Source organism: Propithecus coquereli, unplaced genomic scaffold (assembly GCF_000956105.1).
Source record: "Propithecus coquereli isolate 6110/MARCELLA unplaced genomic scaffold, Pcoq_1.0 Scaffold142, whole genome shotgun sequence".
NCBI classification, from domain to species: domain Eukaryota; kingdom Metazoa; phylum Chordata; class Mammalia; order Primates; family Indriidae; genus Propithecus; species Propithecus coquereli.
Genome location: NW_012138525.1, coordinates 7,964,441 through 7,986,819, shown reverse-complemented (window position 1 = coordinate 7,986,819; position 22,379 = coordinate 7,964,441). Strand labels below are relative to the sequence as shown.

Sequence of the window (22,379 nt, the reverse complement as noted above, 5' to 3'; positions counted from 1 at the left end):
ACAAAATTTCTGGTCAGCAGATGGGTGAACAGTCTTTCCCACTATTTAAAAAAGAGACTGTAGTTTTTAGATTCAGTCCTGGCAGTGAGGTAGGATGGAATAGGGAGAGGAACAGGGGATTCCAAAGGAGGAGTGTTTGTTCTTTTAGCAGTCTGACTTTTGCCCCACTACCCTTTAAAGAAAACAAGATGAAAGAATAAATCAGTAGCGGGCATCAGGATCCAGAACATGGCATTTTGCTCAGCTGGGTTTTCAAAGGGCCAATAGGAAGTCAAATTTCTAAGGAAGAGGGAAGGAGTATGAGGAAGGCAGGCCTTAGTAGATCCAGGTAAGGAAACTAGGTAGCTGAGAGCCCAAGGGGAGATGGCAGGCAAGTCCTATGGCTATGTATTGACTTATGGCCAGACTTTGTCTAAATGAAAAGTTGACGGTTAAAGAAACTGACAGTGGTGGTGCAGCAGGGTGTGAGGACAGAAACCCTTCTGCCCTTAGGACTTGCTGGGTGGGAGGACATCTGCCTCAGATTTGGTCACCGCATCCTACTCTCTCAATTTTCATGCTTTCCAAAGAGATGGCTCAATTCATCTTCTGTCCTGTTCCAAACATCTCAGTAACCTTGCTTAGTAAATCTCTGAACACTTTGCCCCTTACAGTGTGCTCTTTTACCTGGCAATTCCATGGCCAGAAAAAGGCAGTTTGCTCTCTGACAGACAAATGTATGAGTCTGCTGAGAAAATGTGGAAAAAGTAGGGATGGTCTCACCCCCCATTTCCATTGAGGTAGTCGTCTTTGTCAACATCATTGAAATAGTCATCTCAGCCCCATCCCACCCTCTCCCTCAAAATACAAAAGAACTATTTCTAAACAATGACAACACTGTAACATCAAACATCTTCACATTCTGTAAACTGCAAGGAAATGCATTGGCTGCATTCACACAAAAGCATGTGCATCATGTTGAAGGCCATACATTCAACTCTGTCGTGAAATAAATATATAGAAAAATGAGGTTAAAAAAACAGACAAACAAACAAAAACTCTTCTTGCATAGAGGCAACTGGAAACGCTGCTCCATAGCCTCCATCTTGGTCTCTCTGGCTCTTTCTTGCACAGCCTGTCCTGCCCACCCAAGGCGCTGTGTGTGTTTGGCCTGAGGAGGGCGCTGGGAACAGGTCATTCCTTGCCCACACTTGTCTTGCAGGAATGCAGCACCACCTTAAAGAGAAGGGGCAGCTGCTCCAGGGGTACATTCACCATCTTTCCTGGGAACAAGGTAGGAAAAGAGTTAGCAGAGAATACCAGTGGAAGGGCAAGTCTTTCTCCTCTCAGGCTGGTGAAGGGAGAGTATCACCTTGCTGAGTGACTGGGGCAAGAGAAGTGCCAGCAGTATCACAAAGCTCAGACAGACTGGGCTAACATCCTGATATCCAGACCCATTTTGGTGCCCTAGAGAGTCTAGTCATGGTGCCAAATCATAATGATCCTACTATCCAGGGAATATTTACTTTGTGCTAGGTGGTTAACTGCAGTATCTCATTTAATTCTCACAATATTTCTGTATGATAGGTATTAGTTTTTATCTTAATTTTATAGATAAGGAATCTGAAACTGAGAAGTAGTCCTAGATGCCCTCTTAGAGCTAAAATACCATGAGAAACTTACATACTATTTTTTTTTTCCTGGTAGATTTTCTAACTAGCATTTTACAAAACACTGCACTTTAGAACAGTATAATAGGTTAATAAACGTACTGAGGAAAAAAGGAATGGGAGTGGTCATAGGAATAAATAAATTTGAGAAAATCAGAGTTAAAAAAGAGTTTTAAAGGTTTCTTTATTGAACGACTTCTCAGAGCATTCAGTGTGTTAATACACTTTGTAAATACCTAAGGCTGTGATTTTTCTTCCAGACAGTACATTAGAGTCAACTGGGGAGCAGTTTAAAAATACTGATGCCCAGGCTCCACCCCATACTAATTAAATCAGAATCTATGGAGGTGCAACCCAAACACTTATATTTTTTAAAAGCTTCCCAGATGATTGAAAGTGCTGCCAGGGCTGAGAAACCAGCTCTATGGAGGAAGAGTGGCATATAATTATTGACTTTCCTTTATTTCACAGAGCACCTGATTAAGATTTCATTTGTTAGAATATAGTTTTAAAATGCTGAGACAAACTACCCCTAAAACATCCCTAAAATTCAAATAGTTTAGGTCCAGCTTATATTTAGAAAAAAATTCCCTTGTCAGACTGAAAAATTTTTCCTTCAAAAACTGTATTGCTGAATTTTTTTTTTTTTTTTTTTGAGACAGAGTCTCACTCTGTTGCCTGGGTTAGAGTGCTGTGGCTTCAGCCTAGCTCACAGCAACCTCAAACTTCTGGGCTCAAGCGATCCTCCTGCCTCAGCCTCCCGAGTAGCTGGGACTACAGGCATGTGCCACCATGCCCGGCTAATTTTTTATATATATATTTTTAGTTGTCCAGATAATTTCTTTCTACTTTTAGTAGAGACGGGGTCTCGCTCTTGCTCAGGCTGGTCTCGAATCCTGACCTTGAGCGATCCACCCGCCTCGGCCTCCCAGAGTGCTAGGATTACAGGCGTGAGCCACCGCGCCCGGCCTGTATTGCTGAATTTTACAGAAACAATCCCAATCTAGAGGTCACATTTCCAAACTGCCCCTTAGTATATGCTGGACAGCCATAAACAAGAATCTTTATTAAATGAAGTAAAGCAACAACAACAACAAAAAGCCAAGATTTTATACTGAAATGGACATATTTAAACATCAAGAAGCTCAGAAGAGGTCAAGACCACCTACAAACACACATATGTACACACCCCAACACACAAAATTCCTATGCAAACATAGGATTTTAAAGATATCACTTTAAATAAATGATCCCTGAAAGTCCTTGGCCAATTCTATGAAATGAAGTTAATTTAAAAAATTGAAATATAATTCACATATCATACAATTCACTCTTTTTAAGTATACAATTAATGAAATTAAATTAATTTGAGATACTCTGAGCCTCTTTCTGTTTCCCTATCCAGAGAACGGCCATAATGTCACCAACCACCAGCCTTGCAGATTACATGATAAAAGGCCACCAAGTACCCTGCACATCGCAGGAGCTCAAGAAATGTTAGCTTCTTTTCTCTACAAAGAAAACACAAACTTCCTGTTATAATAGAACTTTTTGGAGGGCAAGGGTAGTAACTCTTTTATGCAGTTGGTGTTGGGCTGGTATAAGCACCCTAAAAACACTGCTCGCCTCATTCTCTTTACAAGCTAAGAGAAGCAAGGAAGGGTTGGAAGCCCCGGACCCAGAATGTTACCTGCAATATATCGAATCTCAGGTAAGCACATCATGAGATCAGGAAAGCGGTTTGGCTGATGTGTATATTTATATTCAGTGAAATCCTGGCAAATGTACCAATAGCGCTTGTTCAACTGTTCCAGCTGTGAGGCACTGGTCAGACCCCTGATATCTGTGAAAAAACCATACAGGAATGAGAGGGGCTTTCTAATGTGGAAGAAACACAAGCTCCTTGAATATGCGTATCTTTCAATTAAAAGTTATTAAACAAATTGTCATAATAGGGGATCTTTACTCTTTCTGATATGGAGGAACCAAGCTCTGGATAAGGGAAGAGAAATAAGGTAGAGAAGGAAAAAACAGAGGACAGTAATTAGACTAAGCCCCTTGAGAGCTAGGCTATCTTTCTCAACTTCATATCCAGCTCCCAAAAAAAGGGCTTGGCATAAAACAGACACCAGTGAAATGCTGAACAAATGACTGAATAACCTACCTACCTTTCCAAATTTATCCTTCACAATATCTTTAAATTTGCCTTTTGTTGGAATCAGTCAGAAACTTTCCTGATATCTACACATTATGCTTATACCCCCTCCCTCACACCACGATCTATATGCCTCTTCTCTTATTATTCTACCTGAGCTGTCCGTCCATTTTTTCTATATAGATTTCTCTCTCCCCCCCATATATATATATATACATAAACACACATCCTTTTTATATATAGAAGATGAATATAAATATTCTATATATAAATCTTACCCAGCCTTGGAGGCCCAGCTTAGTTTTCTCCTCCTCCTCCAAGAAGTTGCTACTGATCTCCCCTTATCTGAGGTGCAAGTAATGTGTCCAGTGCTATCAGAGTATATACCTCTTGAGGCCAGGGACCTGGGGTCTAAGCTTTTTTAATGTCTTTAATACTGAGCACAGGGCTTGGCCTAAGGGAGGCATGCAGAGCACCAGATAAATGCATGAGTAGTGCAGAAGCAGGAGGAGGTCTGGCCAACGTAGGGGGAGAGTGGGCAAAGAGGAGGGGATCAAGAGTCTCTGGACTAGGAAACTGAACATAAGAAGAGAGCACTCTCAATGCCACAGGCAGCAAAATAGCCCACTTCCATTCTGGTAGTAGAGTATTCATATGCTACTTTGGAAAAAAGAATACAAATTGTCCTTCATACACTGGTTACAAGCAGCTACCAAGCGCCACTTTGCAGGTAATAGCCCACCATAAAACGTATCTGGCACTCTTCTAATTAAAAGCCATGCTTGGTGTGTGTGTGTGTGTGTGTGTGTGTGTGTGTGTGTGCCCCGAAGGAGCTGTAAGAACCACTGCCAGCCTGTCACAGAGCCCTTATCTCCAATAGTTTCATCAGTCACTCTGCTCTTCTTCAGTCACTGGTAAACTTGGTACATATTTTAAATGACGCATGTACTGTCCTTGGTGTCTGTGTTTTAAATGCATTAAAACTGACTAAACAAAGAGAATCCTCTTCCTTCCTCTATGAGTTATAGAGATTGTGGCCTTTAGGTTTAAAGAAAAAATCCACACTTTCCCTGCACCATAAAGGGGCAGGGTGATAACATGGGAAACACAGGTCTTCCTTACAAGATTGGCACCCACATAGTGTGACAGATTCTGCTTGACAATCCTGAGGGTAAGGGGGGTGAAACATGAGGGCCAATGCTCACTGCCTCCCCCAAAAGTCCCTTTTCCCCACCCCAGTCACTCACCTTGATTTAAGAAGTTAATTGCTTTCATGCACGCATACTCCTCATTGCTGACCTTTAGCTGGTGGAACTTGTGATACAGGTAGATAAGCCGCTCGATCACCTCCATCCCTTCATCACTAAACCTGGAGAACAGACACAGATGTTAAAAGTGGGCTCTGATACCAGTGGGAGCCAGGAAAGGGCAGACAGAGGGCTCCTACAGTGCCCTATGGCATCTATGACAGGAAAGAGGCTGAGCTTGGGGGAAGTGGAATCCAGAGCCATTTGTGAAGTACATGTGGATCCATGGTTTGTCTAGAGGCCAATGTAGCTCATGCAAGCTGCAGTTCCCAAGGTTGGGTAGCATCAGTCAAATCTAGGTTCAAATCTAGCTCCATCACACACAAGCTGTGAGGCCTTGGCAAGGTCATTTGACCCTTTTTATGCTTTTAGGTCCTCCTCTATAAGATGATAATGCTTGCCTGCTTGGGCTAACAAGGGCCAAAGGCAGTTTGGGATGTAAATATAGAGAAATATGACATTATCGGGATGCCACTATTGTTGAGATGCAGCCTTTCATATCAATGGCAGCTGCCATGGTGACTCTACATGAGCCTCTGATACAATGTAGAAAATGCTGCTAATTGTATTTACTTAGGTTCACTGTTTTCAGCTGGGTTTATACACAGTGAAAATTTTTCCTGGCATCCTTGACTTTAGCTGGGGAGGGAGGGAAACATTAACTGAGCTTCCATGCTGTGCCAGTCTCTGTGCTGGGCACTTTATGTGTGTTATCTCATTTGATTCTCTTAACCCTATGAGATTGGTGAGATAGTCATCATCATTGTACAGATGAGAAACTGAAGTACAAAGAAAGGAGGGGACTGGTCCACAAGCACATAGAGTTGGTGGCAGAGTTAGAACTTAGAACCTGAGCTAACTACCCAAGGCCTTGGTTTTTCCAATATCTAAGGTGGCGTTCTCTAACAGAGGGGGCTTAAAGCTGGCCAGGCTCCTTTCTTTGGGTTAGGAGTGAGTTTCTTGGACATGGACCAAGTTTTAGGCACAGGAGCCCCAGGCTAGGCCACCCCAAGGGACTAATGCTCTGGGTATACTTCATAACAGAAATGGAGATACCACCAATCCAAGGAGGCAAATGTTTAATGGGGAAGCAGGAGTTTACAAAAGCTGGGGTCAAGCCCAGCCCGAGTCATTCTAGAAGTGGGATGGACAGTGAGCCAAGGAAGAGTTCTAGATGGGCCTTAGATGCAGCTCAGTCACAAAGAGAAGATGCTCAGCTGCAGGGCTGCTTCTTGGTGACATGTTCAGATCTGGGCATTGTAGCCCCATGCCAGGCCAAGAAGGCCCTATCTGGATAGGGTCCAGAACACCTGGGGATGTGCTATTGCTTTCTGTATTAGCTTTGCGAGGCTTTGGCTTCCTGGGCAAAAAGGACATTTTCTGTTCCCTAGGGAAAGCCTGCCTGGGTCCCTGGTTGGGACCAGAGGCACCTGCACTTTTCAAGCACCAATGTAAGCCACAGTAGCAGGCAGAGCCAGCCCTCAGTATCTGCGGGTTCTATGTCCACGGGTTCCACCAACTGTGGATTGAAAATATTTTTTTTAAAAAATTCAACAGTAAAAAACAATACAAAATTTAAAAATACAGTATGACAATTATTTATATAGCATGTACATTGTATAATTTGGAGATGATTTAAAGTATACAAGAGGATATGTGTAGGTTATAGGTAAATAGTACACCACTTTATATAAGGGACTTGAGCTCTGTGGATTTTGGTTATCATGGAGGTCCTGGAACCACTCCCCTATCGATACCGAGGGATGACTATACTTGCAATCTGGAACTCTGCATCTCTGCCTCATGGCATGGCTTCCAGTCAGGCTGAGCCAAGGCTTCTTTCTGTTTGCTGATTTGAGCTAGGATGGCTAATTCAGTTTCTCTCTCCATCTGGCCCAATAGCTTTTACAACTTTATTGATAAGTTCCCATACTAGCTGATAGACAAATTCATATTCAATAACCACTATAATAACCTTATCTACCATTCTACCATTTGTTGAGTGTTTGCTACCTGCCAGGCACTTTAAGTATTCCACATATGCTATCTCTCTTTTTTTTTTTTTTTTTTTTGAGACAGAGTCTCACTCTGTTGCCCTGGCTAGAGTGAGTGCCGTGGCGTCAGCCTAGCTCACAGCAACCTCCAACTCCTGGGCTCAAACAATCCTCCTGCCTCAGCCTCCCAAGTACCTGGGACTACAGGCATGCACCACCGTGCTTGGTTATTTTTTCTATATATTTTTTTTTAGTTGTCCAGATCATTTCTTTCTATTTTTTAGTAGAGACGGCATCTCGCTCTTGCTCAGGCTGGTCTCGAACTCCTGACCTTGAGTGATCTACCCGCCTTGGCCTCCCAGAGTGCTAGGATTACAGGTGTGAGCCACTGCGCCCAGCCGTCACATACGCTATCTCATTGGATACTCCAAATAAATCCACAGAATGGATATTAATCATAACCCCCTTTGTTCATGTGTGGAAATGAAGACTCAGAGAGGTTATTTACTGTATCTCTATTATGTATTTGGCCCTTCCACATACATTCTTACATTTTATCCTCCTGATAACCTGATAGATAAATAATATCACCTCCATGTTAGGGATGAGGAAGCAGAAAAAGAAGTGACTTCTCCAAGGTTACACAGTAAATACGTGGTGGTGGAGCAAAGGTTCAAATCTAGGTTTTCTAATTCCAAACCTAGGGGCTTTTTCTCAGCACTACACTGCCCACCCTTGGTCCTGTCTTATTGTTAACTGCTAACTGGGAAAGGCTACCACATGGGATATCAGGAGCTCTGTGCTCCCACAGCAACTCTGCCCAGGGCCCATCTCTGGGTGGGTATTAGGTGTGCTACAGTGCACAAAATGCCCCTACAGTGCCTCCGTGATGCTGAGACTTGCAGGAGGCATTGTGCCTGGGAGACCTTCCTCATCATAGTACTTTGTGGGCTACTTATGTTTTTGAGAGGAAAATAAGGTCTTTACTACCAATTCCCTTCAGTATTTGCTTGGAGGGGTAGGGGGAATGTAATAGGCTAGAGCATAAAAAAAGGGGATGCAAAGGGAAAAGCAGTATCAGCATCTGTTTGGTGGCCGAGCAGCGTAGCAAGCAAAGATAATGCTTTGTCCCTTAATCAGCAACCTCTTTCCCCAAGTGCTCACTCTGGCACTGCAGAACCTGCAGGTGTGTGGCTATCAGCCAGACCCCTGGCCAGCAATGCCAAACCTGTTCTTGGCTGAATCTTGACCTGAGGTACACAAAGGAGCTCCCAAGTGCCTTGCCTGTGCATATGCCCCAGATCTGCCCTTTCTCTTTGGGATAGCATGTCCCTCTCTCCCAAGTTTCCTACAACAGGCAGCCACCATGGACCCACACCAGTGATGGGGGGGCTGGCAGCCAGCCCAGCAGCCCCCACTCAGACTCCACAGCCTGACTGCAAAGCTTTCCTCCACACCCCGCATCCCACCCCTTGATAAACAAAGTTGTTCTCTGTTCCATGGGCCTGCTTTCTCTTGCAGCCGTGCCTCCTCCACATCTGCCCACTCCACAATTCTGACGCCCCTGTATTCCCTGTCTACAAATTATCAGCATTCAAAGCCAGAAAGTTGGACAAACACACCCATTCTTCTTCTAGGTTCCCATTACACAAGCATGCTAGGACAAGGAAAACATTCCTGCTAGGATCCCCCAAACCACTGGACCATTCAGTCAGCAATTGAAGCTGACACTATGTAAGTTATGTCCCATTAAGGGGCCTGAGAGACCTAGTTGTCTCTTTTTCATTCACCTAAATGCACCTACCCCAGGAGCAGTCATTAACCACAACCTTAGAGAAATTGCCATCTCAGCACCCATGTACAGACTCCAAGATGAAAAGTAAGACTGTAGCTCCAAGACAAATTCCAGAAAGTCACACCTTTTGAGAAGGCTGTAGGAGAGCAAGAGTTTAGCATAAAGAGGTGGGGCTTTGAGCACAACAGATTTAGATGATAATCTTAACTCTATCTCTTTCTAGCTTTGTAGCCTTGAGTTTTCATTTCTCTGAACATCATGCTCCTCATCTCTAGAACAGGGATAATACCAGTGCCAATCTTATAGGGTGGTGGTAAGGACGCAAAAAATAACCTATGTAAAGCACTTAAGATGGAATCTGGCATAATAAATATGCTATAGTTGTTAGCCATTACCATTATTAATAGCATCATCATCACTCCTGTTATTGTAGCAAAAGTAAAAGACTGTGTTTCCTGAGCCTTATAGTTAAGGTCCAGGCAGGGAAGCTGGAAAGCAACTTTCCAGAGATCTGGCAGAAATGGAGCTAGTGCTCACGAGATAGAAGTGCCCATTAAAGCCCATCTACCTCAAGGCATCTTCTCCTGAGAGTGAAAGAGTCTTGATTAGGTCCAGGAGCAGTCGCTGGCTGGTGCTACAATCTGCTTTAAATCAAATTCACCCAGTTCACTGTATGATAACAGTCTGATTAAGGAATATGGGTACCATAAATTTGATTCAATATTGGAGACTAGAAAAGGAGGTGGTCATGTATCATCTGGGAAAAGCCTTTTCATGACAGCAGGAACTCACTTGCACTCAAGAGTTGTGAAAAAGTAAAGGCAGTCTGGGGGAGTGGGAGCAAGGCAGCAGCAGCCAAGGTAGGAAAGAGCTATGGCCAATTACAGACTTCACTCCCTGGGTTTCTAGCAGAGTGGGTACTGCTTTACAGTAATTAACCTGACTCCAGAGGTTCTTGCACTTCCATTTCCTATGACCTCCTGGGCAGTCCCACCTGCATCTCAGACTCTCCAGACATGCAAACCAAATTCAGAGAGATTCGTCACCCATCCTGTTCTTCCTGGGCTCCTTTATCTTGGCCAAGAGAATTGGTCCCTAACTGTCTGGCTAGTCCAAAACACCAGCAGTCATCTCCAACTCTTTCTACTCACTGAAGTCCCACTGACTTTACCTCCTTGACATCTCTTGGCTTTGGGCTGCCCTCTCTAGTCCCCCAATCACTGCTGCCTTGCCCAGGCCTTGTTTTCTTTTACCTGAGCTATGGAATAGGCTCCTGCCCAGCTGCCATGCTCTAATCTTGGCCATACCAATCCATTCTGAGCTTTATAGCCACAGAGATCTTTCTAATACACAACCTGACCATGTAATTCCTCCACTTAAAAACTGCTTATGACATAGTACTATTTACACAATAAAATCCAAATTCTTCAGATTGACATTTGAGCACCTTCATGTCCTGTCTTGTCTTTACCTTTCTCTCCAGTCATTTCTTCTCTCATTTGTCTCTCTCAGATAAGTCTCTTTATATCCTAATTCACAGGACTACTTTTGGTTCCCAGCACATAGCAACCATCCAGGAACCAAACTTGTAGGACTTTGTGTTATACTCCTGCCTTCCTCCTGTCCTCTACGATGTACCTACAAAATTCCCACTTCAAGGTGCAGCTCAAATGTCTGTTCTCCTGGTAAGCCTTCCTTGATTTTGCAAGTAGAGGCACTCATTCCCTAGTTAATGCTTGTTTAGTTCTTCATATGCCCCTCAATCTCCAGCAATATGACCCTGCATTGTAAATTGTATCTGCTTCTATTTGTCTCCAATTCACTAAACCAAGAATAGGGACTCTCAGAATCAGAAACCATATCTGTATCATCTGTGATATAGCTTCCTCCTCCCAAACACACACAATAGATACTCAGTAAATAGCCATGGAATCAGAACTAACATGTTTAAGTTTAACTCTTATTTTTCCATTGATGGACCCTATAGTAGAGAGAGTCCTAAAAACAAATTCATTTCTTATCCTCAGAACCCACTTGAGAACTCAACAGCAACATGTGTTCTAGAGTTAGCACTGTTCAACAAAACTTTCTGTAACAATGGAAACAATCTATATTTGCACTATCCAGTATAGTGGCCACTAGCCACATGTGGCTACTGAATGCTTGAAATGTGGCTAGTGCAAATGAGAAATCAAATTTTTAATTTTAATTAATTTAAATTTAAAAGTCCACGAGGCTAGTGGCTATTAACTTTGACAGTGCAGCTTTAGATCCTCTTTGGTAAGGAGGCTTCCTACAAAGGAAGGAAAAGTTACCTCATTAATTCAGCTGTTACTGGCCCCTGCCTTGGTCTTGGGGCTTAAGGGACTGGATACAGTGGGATGGGATGCCTTATGAAGCTCAGAGCCAGAGAGAGCCCTGCACTGCCAGTGATCTCTGCCTACCTACAGAGGGCCTGGGAAAACCCATTATTCTACGGGGAGTGGAGCCAAAAGGCTGACTCTGTAGGCAGCCCCAAGCTGAACTGTTAAAATCCAGGCAAATAGGGAGGCTGGGCTTTCTCGGTCAGCTCTGCAAACCCAGACAACATCAGAGCAGGCTGACTGCTATCTAAACACTCCTATGACCCAGAGTTACAGAGCAAGAGACAAGAATTTGATAGAAACAATGAATTAAAGGCTCTGGACAAGGGTCATCTGCAAAATCAGATAGCTCTGTTTATAGGACAAAGTGTCAGCTGGGTTCAAACTCTGTCATTTATAGATCACTCTGAAGCTAGTAAGCATTGTTAATACAGGAATATTAGAAAACCAGACAAGAGAGTAAGCACCCAGACTCCTCCCTCCCTCAGCTATGCAAAGGGCCCTTAAAGGTCTTGGAGCATTGTTCCCAGCTTGAGACTGGGTGGCAGTGGGGAGATGTACCCCAGTTCTGTGAAGAGAAGTGTGGGGCTTGGTATTCCATCCATTGCACCTTTCATTGATAAGGGTACCTTCTCTTTCCTCCCTCTTGGTGCCCTGGAATCCTATGACTTCCATCATTTTAAACTGTCCAGTAAAGTGATTTATTGAAATGTCTACTTAAATGTGAATTAATCTTTATGAGACTTTCGTATGAATAAATTAACAAACCAGAAAAGTTGTCTGAACAGACAAAATGTCCTCATTTGTCAGTCAGAAAATATGGTCACTATGTGCCCCAGGTCACCAAAGTGAGTGAGTAAAAAGTGTGCTTGAACAGGCAAGCAGCAAGGAGGAAGATGGTCCATTCTGGACAGGGAGGTTGTAAGGATACTGGCAGGCTGGGATGAAACTTTATGCCAGAAAATGGCAAGGAACAGTTCAGTCTCTTAGTCCCATGCTCTTAATATCTCATTGCATTTGAGAAGGAGCCCAAGCTTTGCAGTCAGGCAGGCATAAGCTCAAATCTAGGCTCTGAATTCAAATCCAAAACCCTCAAGGGCAGCTCTCTCTGAATTTCAGTATACTCATCTATAAAAAAAGCATAATAATACCTGTAATGCTGGATGCTGTGAGAAAGAAATAAGACAGTATAAAATATCTCGCATAGTGCCTGGCACACAGAAGACTCCTAGGTCTCTTTCTTAGATTGTAAACTCCAGCTCAGAGCCCCTCTTGCCTTGTAGGCAGAGTTCAGATTTTTGGTTTTCCCAGATACATTATCTATATCAGAATCCAGATGTAATAAAAACAGCTTAGCAGTCTGCTAAGCTTGACTGTACTATATTTATTTCTCACAACTACCTTGTTGGGGAGGTATTGTTATCACCCCATTTCATAAATTCAGAACCTGAGGATCACAGACTTAGCCAAGGCACAAAGCTAGTCAGTGGCAGAGTGAGGATTTGAATCCAGGCCTGTGTGGTCTAATGCCCATCCTCTGGAGGGCCAGGCAACCCTGCTTTGCAGGGATGACAATGGTTTGGTTGCTTGGGATTTCCTCCCAAGCCAGGAGCCCTCACCTGTGTAGCTCTTCATCAGAGGGTGAGTACTTGGCGGTGACATCAGCCAGCTCCCCAAAGATCTGCTTGCTGTAAACGGTGAGGGAGGATAGCAGGATTAGTTCCTGCCATGTAGAGCTCAAGAGGCACGTGTAATCCTTGATTGAGAGCTCACAGAAGAAGGGCAGTTTCTTGATCCAGGCAATCTGCCTAAAGAGCAGCTCGTCGGCCAGGCGGCAAAGTAGGGCAAACAGCTCTGCCTGTGTCACAGCATATCTGGGGGTCAGGGACAGAGGAAAGTCACTTTCATCATCAGAGGGTGAGGGTACACAGAGAGGGTACTCCTAAGGGCACAAAGGGTCCCTTGGCAGCAGGCTCCTTGCTCAAAGATCTTTAGTTTCATTCAATTGAATTTTCTGATAAAGGGGCAGGGATGAGGCCAGCAGAAAGTCCAGGGTTGGAGAGGCAGGTTTGGTGAGAAAAGGTTGCTAAAGGGAAAGGAAGCTTAGAAATTTGTGCAATTATCAGGGAATACGACTTTTAACGTTGGTGTCCTCTAATGTTCCATGTCTTAGAGAAAATCCAAGTGACTCCTGTCCTTGTTTTGGCAATGAGAACTCCAGTGGGGTAGATCTGGTACTGACCCAATACTGGGACTGGCACAAAAATGAGCCTCAGGGCCGATGGCTGAAGAAAATTGAACTAGTTCAGGAGCTTTTCCTGCTCTCACTGCACCCTCTGGTGGTGAGAGTTCAGGAACCAGAGTTGCTCAGTTTTTCCTTTAAGCTACAGCTAGATGGCAGGAGCAGGGCACTTCTCAACTCTGGGAGAAAGGGGGTCTCTGAGGCACAGGTTCAGTTTGCTTGCTTCCTCTCAAGGCCTCTTGGCAAGACTTTTCCTCACATCCCCACATCCAGATTTATAAAGGCTTTCTGTGGCCTTCTTGTGGGTGACTATTTGAATCTCCTCTTCTGAAACTGGAGGCTAGCTTAAGAAATCTTAGGCTATCTTCTGGGAGGTCTAAGCTTGATGACATTCAAACAGCTTACGCTCCAGGCCACAGGAGTAATGGGGGCACCTGAAGGTTGAACTGTATCTATGCAGGCAGAGTGACTGAAGACTAAAGGGTAGTCCTTCTACCCATAAGCCTGCACCTAAAGCTGTCACATGCCACCAGGCTACCAATGAGTATGTTGGCTTGGGGTACAGATAGACCCCAACAAGTTAGGGCCTTGAGCCCCTTGCTCAGGAGCTTAGACTTGATGCGATAATTATCTATAGAATTACAGCTTATCTCTAGCACCAGAGCACTCAGACCATCCTAGGGCCTGGCTTACCTAAGCGCAAGAAGAAACAAAGGTCCTTCAATCCCAATTCCATAGTAACTGAAAAGTAACCCCAACTCTATGAGAAAAGATGCCTAAGGAAAAAAATCAAGGTCAACTGACTTCAAAGATAAGCATGGATTTGTCCTCTGATGCTTGAGTCATTATCCTCCTGACTCATTCTGAAGCTGGGGTATAGCATAGCAGCCAGTGATGCAGATGGGAGCGGGGTAGGGAAATTTTGAGACTGCAAGGGGCCAAGCAGGGCAGAGCTCACTCACCCATCTTCGATCAACATGGGTGTGCCCAATGGCTCCAGGTCCTCTGCTGACACCAGCTGGTGAATCAGACTGTATGACTGGGGATCCAGGCTGCGAGCTTGTGGGGGCAGAAGTGGCGAGTGGCCAGAGTAGCTAAAAAGGTGCGGTATGTATTGATAATGTGGAGGCACAGACATTCCCATGTACTGTTCCCTGAATGCCATGAATCCATTTAGTTCCACAGACCTACTGGAGAGAAAAGTCTCATGTCAAGTGGAGTCATGGCAGATCTAGTGCTTACTCAAAGGAAATCAGCCAGAAGGTGACTTAGGTCTTCTTTGGCCATGAGGTCTGTGTTTTCATCAGGCTGGGGACATATAATTAATGGATAAATGCATGCCTCCCCTACTGGATTCCCATCTGTGAAACAAGGATTTCTATGGGTGCATGAATGTGGGGCTCACCATTGGACACTCAGTGCCTGGCAGAGTAGGTACTGAATAAATATTGGTTGAATAAATTTTTTGTACAGGTGCCACATCGGGAGAGTTTTCAATGGATACTCATAGACTATGATGACAAAAGTGGGTGTCTGTATTATTTTACTGCTAGGAAAACTAAGGCAGATAGGCCAAGTGCCTTGCTAGGCCACAAAACAAATCTAGCACCTAGCAAGGAACTTGGCATGTGGCAACAACTCCCTAAATAGTCAAAGGAAGGAACTAACTAAAGGAACAGCTGAATAGGATGAAAGTTACAATTAAATATAAAGAGAAAGGCAGATTCTTACCTTCCTTCCCTTTCTTTGAGAATTCTAACCATTCCGTCAATTAATTTTTAAAAAATCCTCTACCTTTTACCTAGATGAATCTCCTATAACTGGGGTTGGCAAACTTTGGCCTACAGGCCAAATCCAGCCCACCATCTGTTTTGGTAAATGAAGTTTCACTGGAACACAGCCATACTAACTGGTTTACATACTGTCTACGGCTGCTTTTATACTATAAAGGCAGAGGTGAGCAGTTGAGACTCAGACTATTAGGCCTACGAAGTAGAAAATATGTACTATCTGGCCTTTACAGAAAAAGTCTGTCAACCTCTGTCCTATAAGAAAGGGTTGTGTCCTAGGGAAAATCATTACTAACAAAGTTTGGCAAATCTCTATGTATATTGTATATGCATAGTTTAGGCAACTGAAACACACTATAAACACATTTTATGTTCTATTTTCCATTGAACACATTATGCCATAATGATTTTCCCATGTCATTAAAAATATTTTATAAATGTAATATTTAATGGTTTTATAATATTTAATCCAATAAATACACCATGACTTACATAACCAAGTCTAGGTTTTTTAGTCATTGAAGTTGTTGATTTTTAATAATATTAATAATGCTGTGATAATCTTCTTTGTGCACAAATATTTGCTCCTAAGTCAGATTTCTTTAAGGGATTGCTTCTCAGGCAAAGAATTACTGAACTAAAATTTATGTATGTATATTTGAAAAGTTTTTGATACAAGTTGCCAATTGTTCTGAAGAAAGATTGTATTAGTTTACATTTCCTAAAGAGGTACAAGAGATTGATTTTATCTATCAGCTAACTGTATATTATCATTAAAACAAACACTACCACTACCGCCATCAAAAATTTTGCCACTTTGGGCTGGGCGTGGTGGCTCACGCCTGTAATCCTAGCACTCTGGGAGGCCGAGGCGGGCAGATCGTTTGAGCTCAGGAGTTCAAGACCAGCCTGAGCAAGAGCAAGACCCCCGTCTCTATTAAAAAAATAGAAAGAAATTAATTGGACAGCTAAAAATATGTAGAAAAAATTAGCCGGGCATGGTGGCACATGCCTGTAGTCCCAGCTACTCGGGAGGCTGAGGCCCAGGAGTTTGAGGTTGCTGTGAGGTAGGCTGACACCACAGCACTCTAGCCTGGGCAACAGAGTGAGACTCTGTCTCAAAAAAAAAAAAATTTGCCACTTTGGTAGACAAAAATTTAGATCATTTTAATTTGCATTTCTTTTGTTGTGAGACTGTTTATTTTCTATCAGTATTTCTTTTTAGTGAGTTACCTGTTCATATCTCTGCATAAAACAAAATGTTTTCTTATGGATCTCTATTAAATCATAATATCTAAAATATGTTTGCTTATTTTACAATTACCAAAATATTTTTGCAAAAAAAAAAAAAAAGAAAGGTTTCTGGGGAAAGGAAACCTTCCCTGGTAGCTGACAGCTCTGTTCCATACTTAACAGCTAACTAAACTCTTGAACCAAGAGTTTCTAAATTTATATTCTCTTATGACAGCAAATTTACCTGGCTTAAAAACCCTTCAATGTTTCTTAAAATTTATAAAGTAAAAAACATTGACTCTTGCAAAGCAGAGAAATTATAACTTAATTCAATACTGTCAATGTGGTTTATTTCAGTGATAAGATAAACAAGGGAAAACAACTATATTTAAAATGTTACTCTGTTAGGTGAAGAATGTATGGACACTGACAGAAGCTATAGCACTTTATGAGTCTGCAGAAGAGACCACTGACACTTTCAAGGACGTTAGCAAAAATATGGGCTAGGAAACACTGCTTTGAATCATCCTGGTCCCTACCCCAAGAGCCTGAGGGAGCAAGAGTACAATAGCTGAGATAGTTTGCCTTAAAGCTCACCTGGAGGACAGTGTGGAGCCTGGTGAGGGCTGGTTACTCTCTGAAGCCCTGTTTCCAGGGGAACTGTGGTCGCTATCACCATGGTTGCTCCAGTGATTGGCCTCTTCTTCAAACTCCTGCCCAGACATGATCCTTTCGATCTCTTCTTCTGATATCTTAAACAAGGAATCAATACATGTTAGATTAGATGCTCAGGACACCCCCTGTATTCCTTCTTTGGGACTGAGACCTTATTCAAATCTCATGAGGATTCCCAGGACTATCTAGAGAGAGACCCAGATTCCCTCTCCTTCACTCCCATACTCCAGGCCTCTCACTAATCTTAGAACAGGCTTGGCTGCTTGCCTCCCAGCACCATATCCCATCATGGCTCTCATCTTGCTCATTTACCCTACTTTCAAGCTACAAAGCCTCTAAGGTTCTTCAACACCCTTTGTCCTTGAATCTATTCTTTCCTAACCCTGAAACACCATTCCTCAATGATAATCTCCTACTAGCCCTTTAAGACCCAATTCAAATATAACCTGCTTTGTGAAACTTTCTACTACCACCTAGACAGAATTTTAGGTCCTTCTTCTATCAACTCATAATTCTGAGTATTCTGCAAGAGGCAGAACAACTTAGTGGTTAAGGGTATGAATTCTGGAGCCAGACTACCTTTGTTCAAATCCAGGTTCTGTCACTTCTAGTTGCACAATCTTGGGCAAGTTATTTAAATATTTGAACCTAAGTTTCTTCATCTGTATGGTGGAGAGAATAATAGTATCTACCTCAGAGGACTGTTGTGAGGATTAAATTGGTTAATGTGTTTCAAATATTTAGAAAAGAGCCTGATACATAGCAACAGTTACTATTGTTATAAAATTTGTGATGATATATTATAAAAATACCCTATACAAGACCTAAGACCATGAGAGGACCTAGAAAAAAGTACTCAGTAAATGCATGTTAAATAAATAAACAAATGTTCATGTATTAAGTACCTACCATGTACCTTTGCATGGATTTTTCTTTTAGTAAGAAAGCTTACTGAATAAAAAAAGAAACTGCAGCTCACACAAGTCAACTGATTTGCCCAAGATCATAACGTGTACCCATGTCTGGGCAAGAGTTAGAACAAGAGGCCAAAGTATCCAAATATTCAGTACAGCACTCTAGTTACTATACCATACAGAAAGTGAGTGAACGTCTATAAAGTGTGTAACCCAGAGTTGGGGCCTAACTGGCTAAACTCAGCACAAAGAATGAGACTGAATGCTAAGGAGGAGGGGCCAGATGAATTTTTATTTGTTGTTCCTATAGAAACCTGGGAGGACATTTTTCTCCCAAGTCTGACTCAAATCTATATACTTCTTTACTCGAGCAGCCTGTGAAGGAACCCTGAGCTGCCTTGATAGTAAGCTACAGGAGCATTTAGAACTGGAAGCCAGCTAACACACAGGACTTGGAAGGGAAACAAGAAACACTTAACTGGTGTATAAGTTTGAGCAGCTGGTCTGAAATAACTTAGATTACATATTAAACTAGACGGGCTATGTGTGTGTTTGTTTGTTTTTTTTTTTTTAATTCAGTCACATGTAGCAAACAACTTTTCTCTTAGGGGGTCCTTAGAACTCTTAAATCATTGTTCACGTTTTATAAGAGATATGAAGACAAACTGTGCCATCAAGGTACGTGACATTTGCTGAGACCCTGACTGAAGATGCTCTCAGTGATGGTGGTGAGAGCAGGACCAGAGCTTGGAAAGCATGGAAGTACTTGGGCTCGTTGAAAAGGGCTAGTTCTGGTGAAATAGCTCATTCCAGCTGGAATTGAAGTTGGACTGCACCTGTCTCTCCCTGCGGATCCCATGGGACACTGGGCAATCACCGATGCACTGAACAGGGAATAGAGTATGTTGGGAGTACTAGAACCTGGGTTCAAATCTCATTTATCATTTCCTAGTTGGGTGCTATTGGGCAAGTCACTCAAGCTCTTTGAGCCTTAGTTCCCTCATCTGTAAAATGGAAATGATACCATCTCCCTTGTAGCTCATGGTTCCCTCACAGGATACTGGAGCAAAGAAGTATGCAGGTTTGAGTCAGACAGACTTGGAGGTTAATCTAAGATAGTAAAGGTGCAGAAGAGGTGCTCAATAAATGAAAATTCTACCCCTCCTTGTTTTTATTATTTAAAATAATTAAACATAATTAAGAACAGCTCTCTCTGCCTAACATACTACCTATAAATAGTGAAAGACCAGAAGGATATGCCCAGTATCACAAAGTCAAATGCAGTGACAGGTGACTAGGTTTCTCTGAGCAACCATGCTTTCCATTCTGGAGAGAATACAGAGTATGGAGATGTAAGGGACTAAAGATCCCTGGCACAGTAGGAAAGTCACACAGGGTATTTAAAAAACATTAGGTGCTACTGAAGAAGGTTCTTCACTGAGGAAATATTCTAGAATTCTTCCCAGAGACAAACATTCTACTGCATTTAAACATAAAAAGAATGAATACAAATAAAGGCCATATAAGAAAAGCTCATAGCTATTATACTTAATGGTGAAAAACTGAAAGTTTTTCCTCCAAGATCAAGAACAATGTAAGGATGCTCAGTCTTGCCACTCCTATTCAACATAGTACTGGAAGTCCTAGCCAGACCAATTAGGCAAGAAAAGGACCCTGAATAGCCAGAAAAATCTTGAGAAAAAACAACAAAGCTGGAGGCCACACACTTCAATTTCAAAACGTATTACAAAGCTACAGTAATCAAAACAGTGTGGTACTGGCATAAGGACAGAAATATAGACCAATGAAACAGAATAGGGAACCCAGAAATAAATGCATATATTAATACATGGTCAAGTGATCTTTGACAAAGGTTCTAAGACTGCACAAAAGGAAAAGGACAGTTTCTTCAACAAATAGTGCCAGGAAAACTATATCCACATGCAAAAAAATGAAATTGGACCCTTCCTTATCTTACACAAACATGAAAATCAACTAAAAATAGATTAAAGACTTTATAAATATAAGACCTGAAACTATAAAACTCCTAGAAGAAAACACAGGGAAAAAGCTTCATAACATTGATCTTGGCAATGACTGAATAAGACACCAAAAGCACAGGCAACAAGAGCAAAAACAACCAAGTGGGACTACATCAAACTAAAAAGCTTCTGTGCAATAAAGGAACAGTCAACAGGATAAAAGGCGACCTATGAAATGGAAGAAAGTATTTGCAAACCACATATCTGGTAAGGTGTTAATATCAAAAATATATATGGAACTCCTATAATTAAGTAAGAAAAAACAAATAACCCAATTAAAAATGAGCAAGAGACTTGAACAGATATTTCTCCAAAGGAGATAAATGACCAATAGGTATATAAGAAAAGATGCTCAACATCAGTAATCATGAGAGAAATGCAATTACAAACTACAAGATATTACCTCACACCTGTTAGGATGCCCAGATAAAGACCCAGAAAATAAGTGTTGACAAGGGTGTAAAGAAACTAAAACCCTTGTGCACTGTTAGTACGAATGTAAAATGGTGCACCCGCTATGGAAAAGAGCGTGGAGGTTCCTCAAGAAATGAAAAATAAAACCATCACATGATTCAACAATCCCACTTCTGGATATTTATCCAAAAGAACTGAAATCAGGATCTCAAATAGATATCTGCATTCCCATGTTCACTGCAGCATTATTCAAAATAGCCCAGAGGTAGAAACAACCTAATGTCCAACGATGGAGGAATGCACAAAGAAAATGTGGTATATACATACAGCCTTAAAAAAGAAGGAAATCCTGTTATATGCTATATAATATATATATAATAAGGATGAACTTTGATGACATTATGCTAAGTGAAATAAGTTAGTTACAGAAGGACAAATACTGCATGATTCCACTTTATGAGGTATCTAAAGTAGTCAAATTCTTAGAAATAGAAAGTAGAATGGTGGTTACCAGGGGCTGGGAAGAGGGGAGAATAGAGTTGCTGTTCAATGGGTATAGAGTTTGAGTTATGTAAGATGAAAAAGTTCTAAAGATTTGCTGTATAACAATGTACATACAGTTAACAACACTGTACTGTATACTTAAAAATTTGTTAAGGGGCTGGGTGTGGTGGCTCACATCTGTAATTCCAGCACTTTGGAAGGCCAAGGCAGGAGGACTGCTTGAGCACAGAAGTTCAAGATCAGCCTGGACAACATGGCAAGACCCCATCTCTAAAAAATTTTTTTTAAAAATTAGCCAGGCATTTTAGTGCATGCCTTGTAGTCCCAGCTACTCAGAAGGCTAAGGTGGGAGGATGGCTTGAGCCCCTGAGTTTGAGGCTGTGGTGAGCTAAGATTGCGCTACTTCACTCCAGCCTGGGTGACAGAGCAAGATACTGACTCTTAAAAAAAATTTTTTTTTTGTTGTTAAGAAGGTAGACTTCATGTTACACGGTTTTTACCAGAATTTTTTAAAAGGAGAAGCTATTAGTCCAGACCAAAATAGATGAATTTATAAGAGATATATATGATTTGAATAGCAAGAATAGCAAATATTTTAAAAAATTTTGATTTAAAAAAAAATGAATATAGCAGAGTTGGGAGTCTTATACACACACACACCCTGATTGAGTATATACTGTTTACCAAGCTCATGTGACAGGAAATTCCCCATACATCATCAGTGTATGACTCAAAACAACTCTGAACTCCTGTCTTTCATTCCTTCACATTTAATTGGCTAACTCCTATCAATTTACCTATTAAATATCTCTTGAACCTATACCCTCCTCTCAATCTGCACTGTCATTGCTCTGCTTCAAACTACTACCTATATCTTTTGCCTGGGACTTCTACAAAACCTATCTAACTGCTTTCTCTCTCCCTCACTTTCACTCACCCTCACCCCACTCCTCAGAAACCATTTCCACTGCTACAATGATCTTTCTAAAATACAAATCTGAGTATGTCCCTCTCTCTATTTAAAACCTCTTAGTGGTTGCCTCTTGGTCCACACGAATAATTCTTAAGGCATTCTTCCTGCCTACTAGTGTACTGACTCACTTGATGGGTCATAAATAACTTCTTCTCCTGCAGGCAAGTAAGAACCAGTGGGCCAGGTGTGGTGGCTCACACCTATTATCCTAGCATTCTGAGAGGCCGAGGCAGGCGGATCATCTGAGCCCAGGAGTTCGAGACCAGCCTGAGCAAGAGTGAGACCCCGTCTCTACTAAAAAAAAAAATAGAAAGAAATTAGCTGGACAA

At 42.1% G+C, this 22,379-nt stretch overlaps 1 protein-coding gene across 4 annotated transcripts in view; it reads right to left on the bottom strand.

Annotated features, from left to right (window-relative positions):
• Positions 1–889: 889 nt before the first annotated feature.
• The window catches only part of NR6A1 (nuclear receptor subfamily 6, group A, member 1), a 226,092-nt gene continuing 204,602 nt past the window's right edge, over positions 890–22,379 (bottom strand). Inside the window, exons 5-10 of one of the 4 annotated variants that reach the window (XM_012639675.1) lie at positions 17,126–17,280; positions 14,468–14,695; positions 12,883–13,137; positions 5,052–5,173; positions 3,340–3,492; positions 890–1,262 (exon numbers count right to left, since the gene is read on the bottom strand). In XM_012639675.1, coding sequence (XP_012495129.1) covers positions 1,174–1,262; positions 3,340–3,492; positions 5,052–5,173; positions 12,883–13,137; positions 14,468–14,695; positions 17,126–17,280 — 1,002 coding nt within the window. In that variant the 3' untranslated portion in view covers positions 890–1,173. The remainder of the gene's footprint in view (positions 1,263–3,339; positions 3,493–5,051; positions 5,174–12,882; positions 13,138–14,467; positions 14,696–17,125; positions 17,281–22,379) is intronic. The other 3 variants (XM_012639676.1, XM_012639673.1, XM_012639674.1) reach the window with 3 other exon arrangements.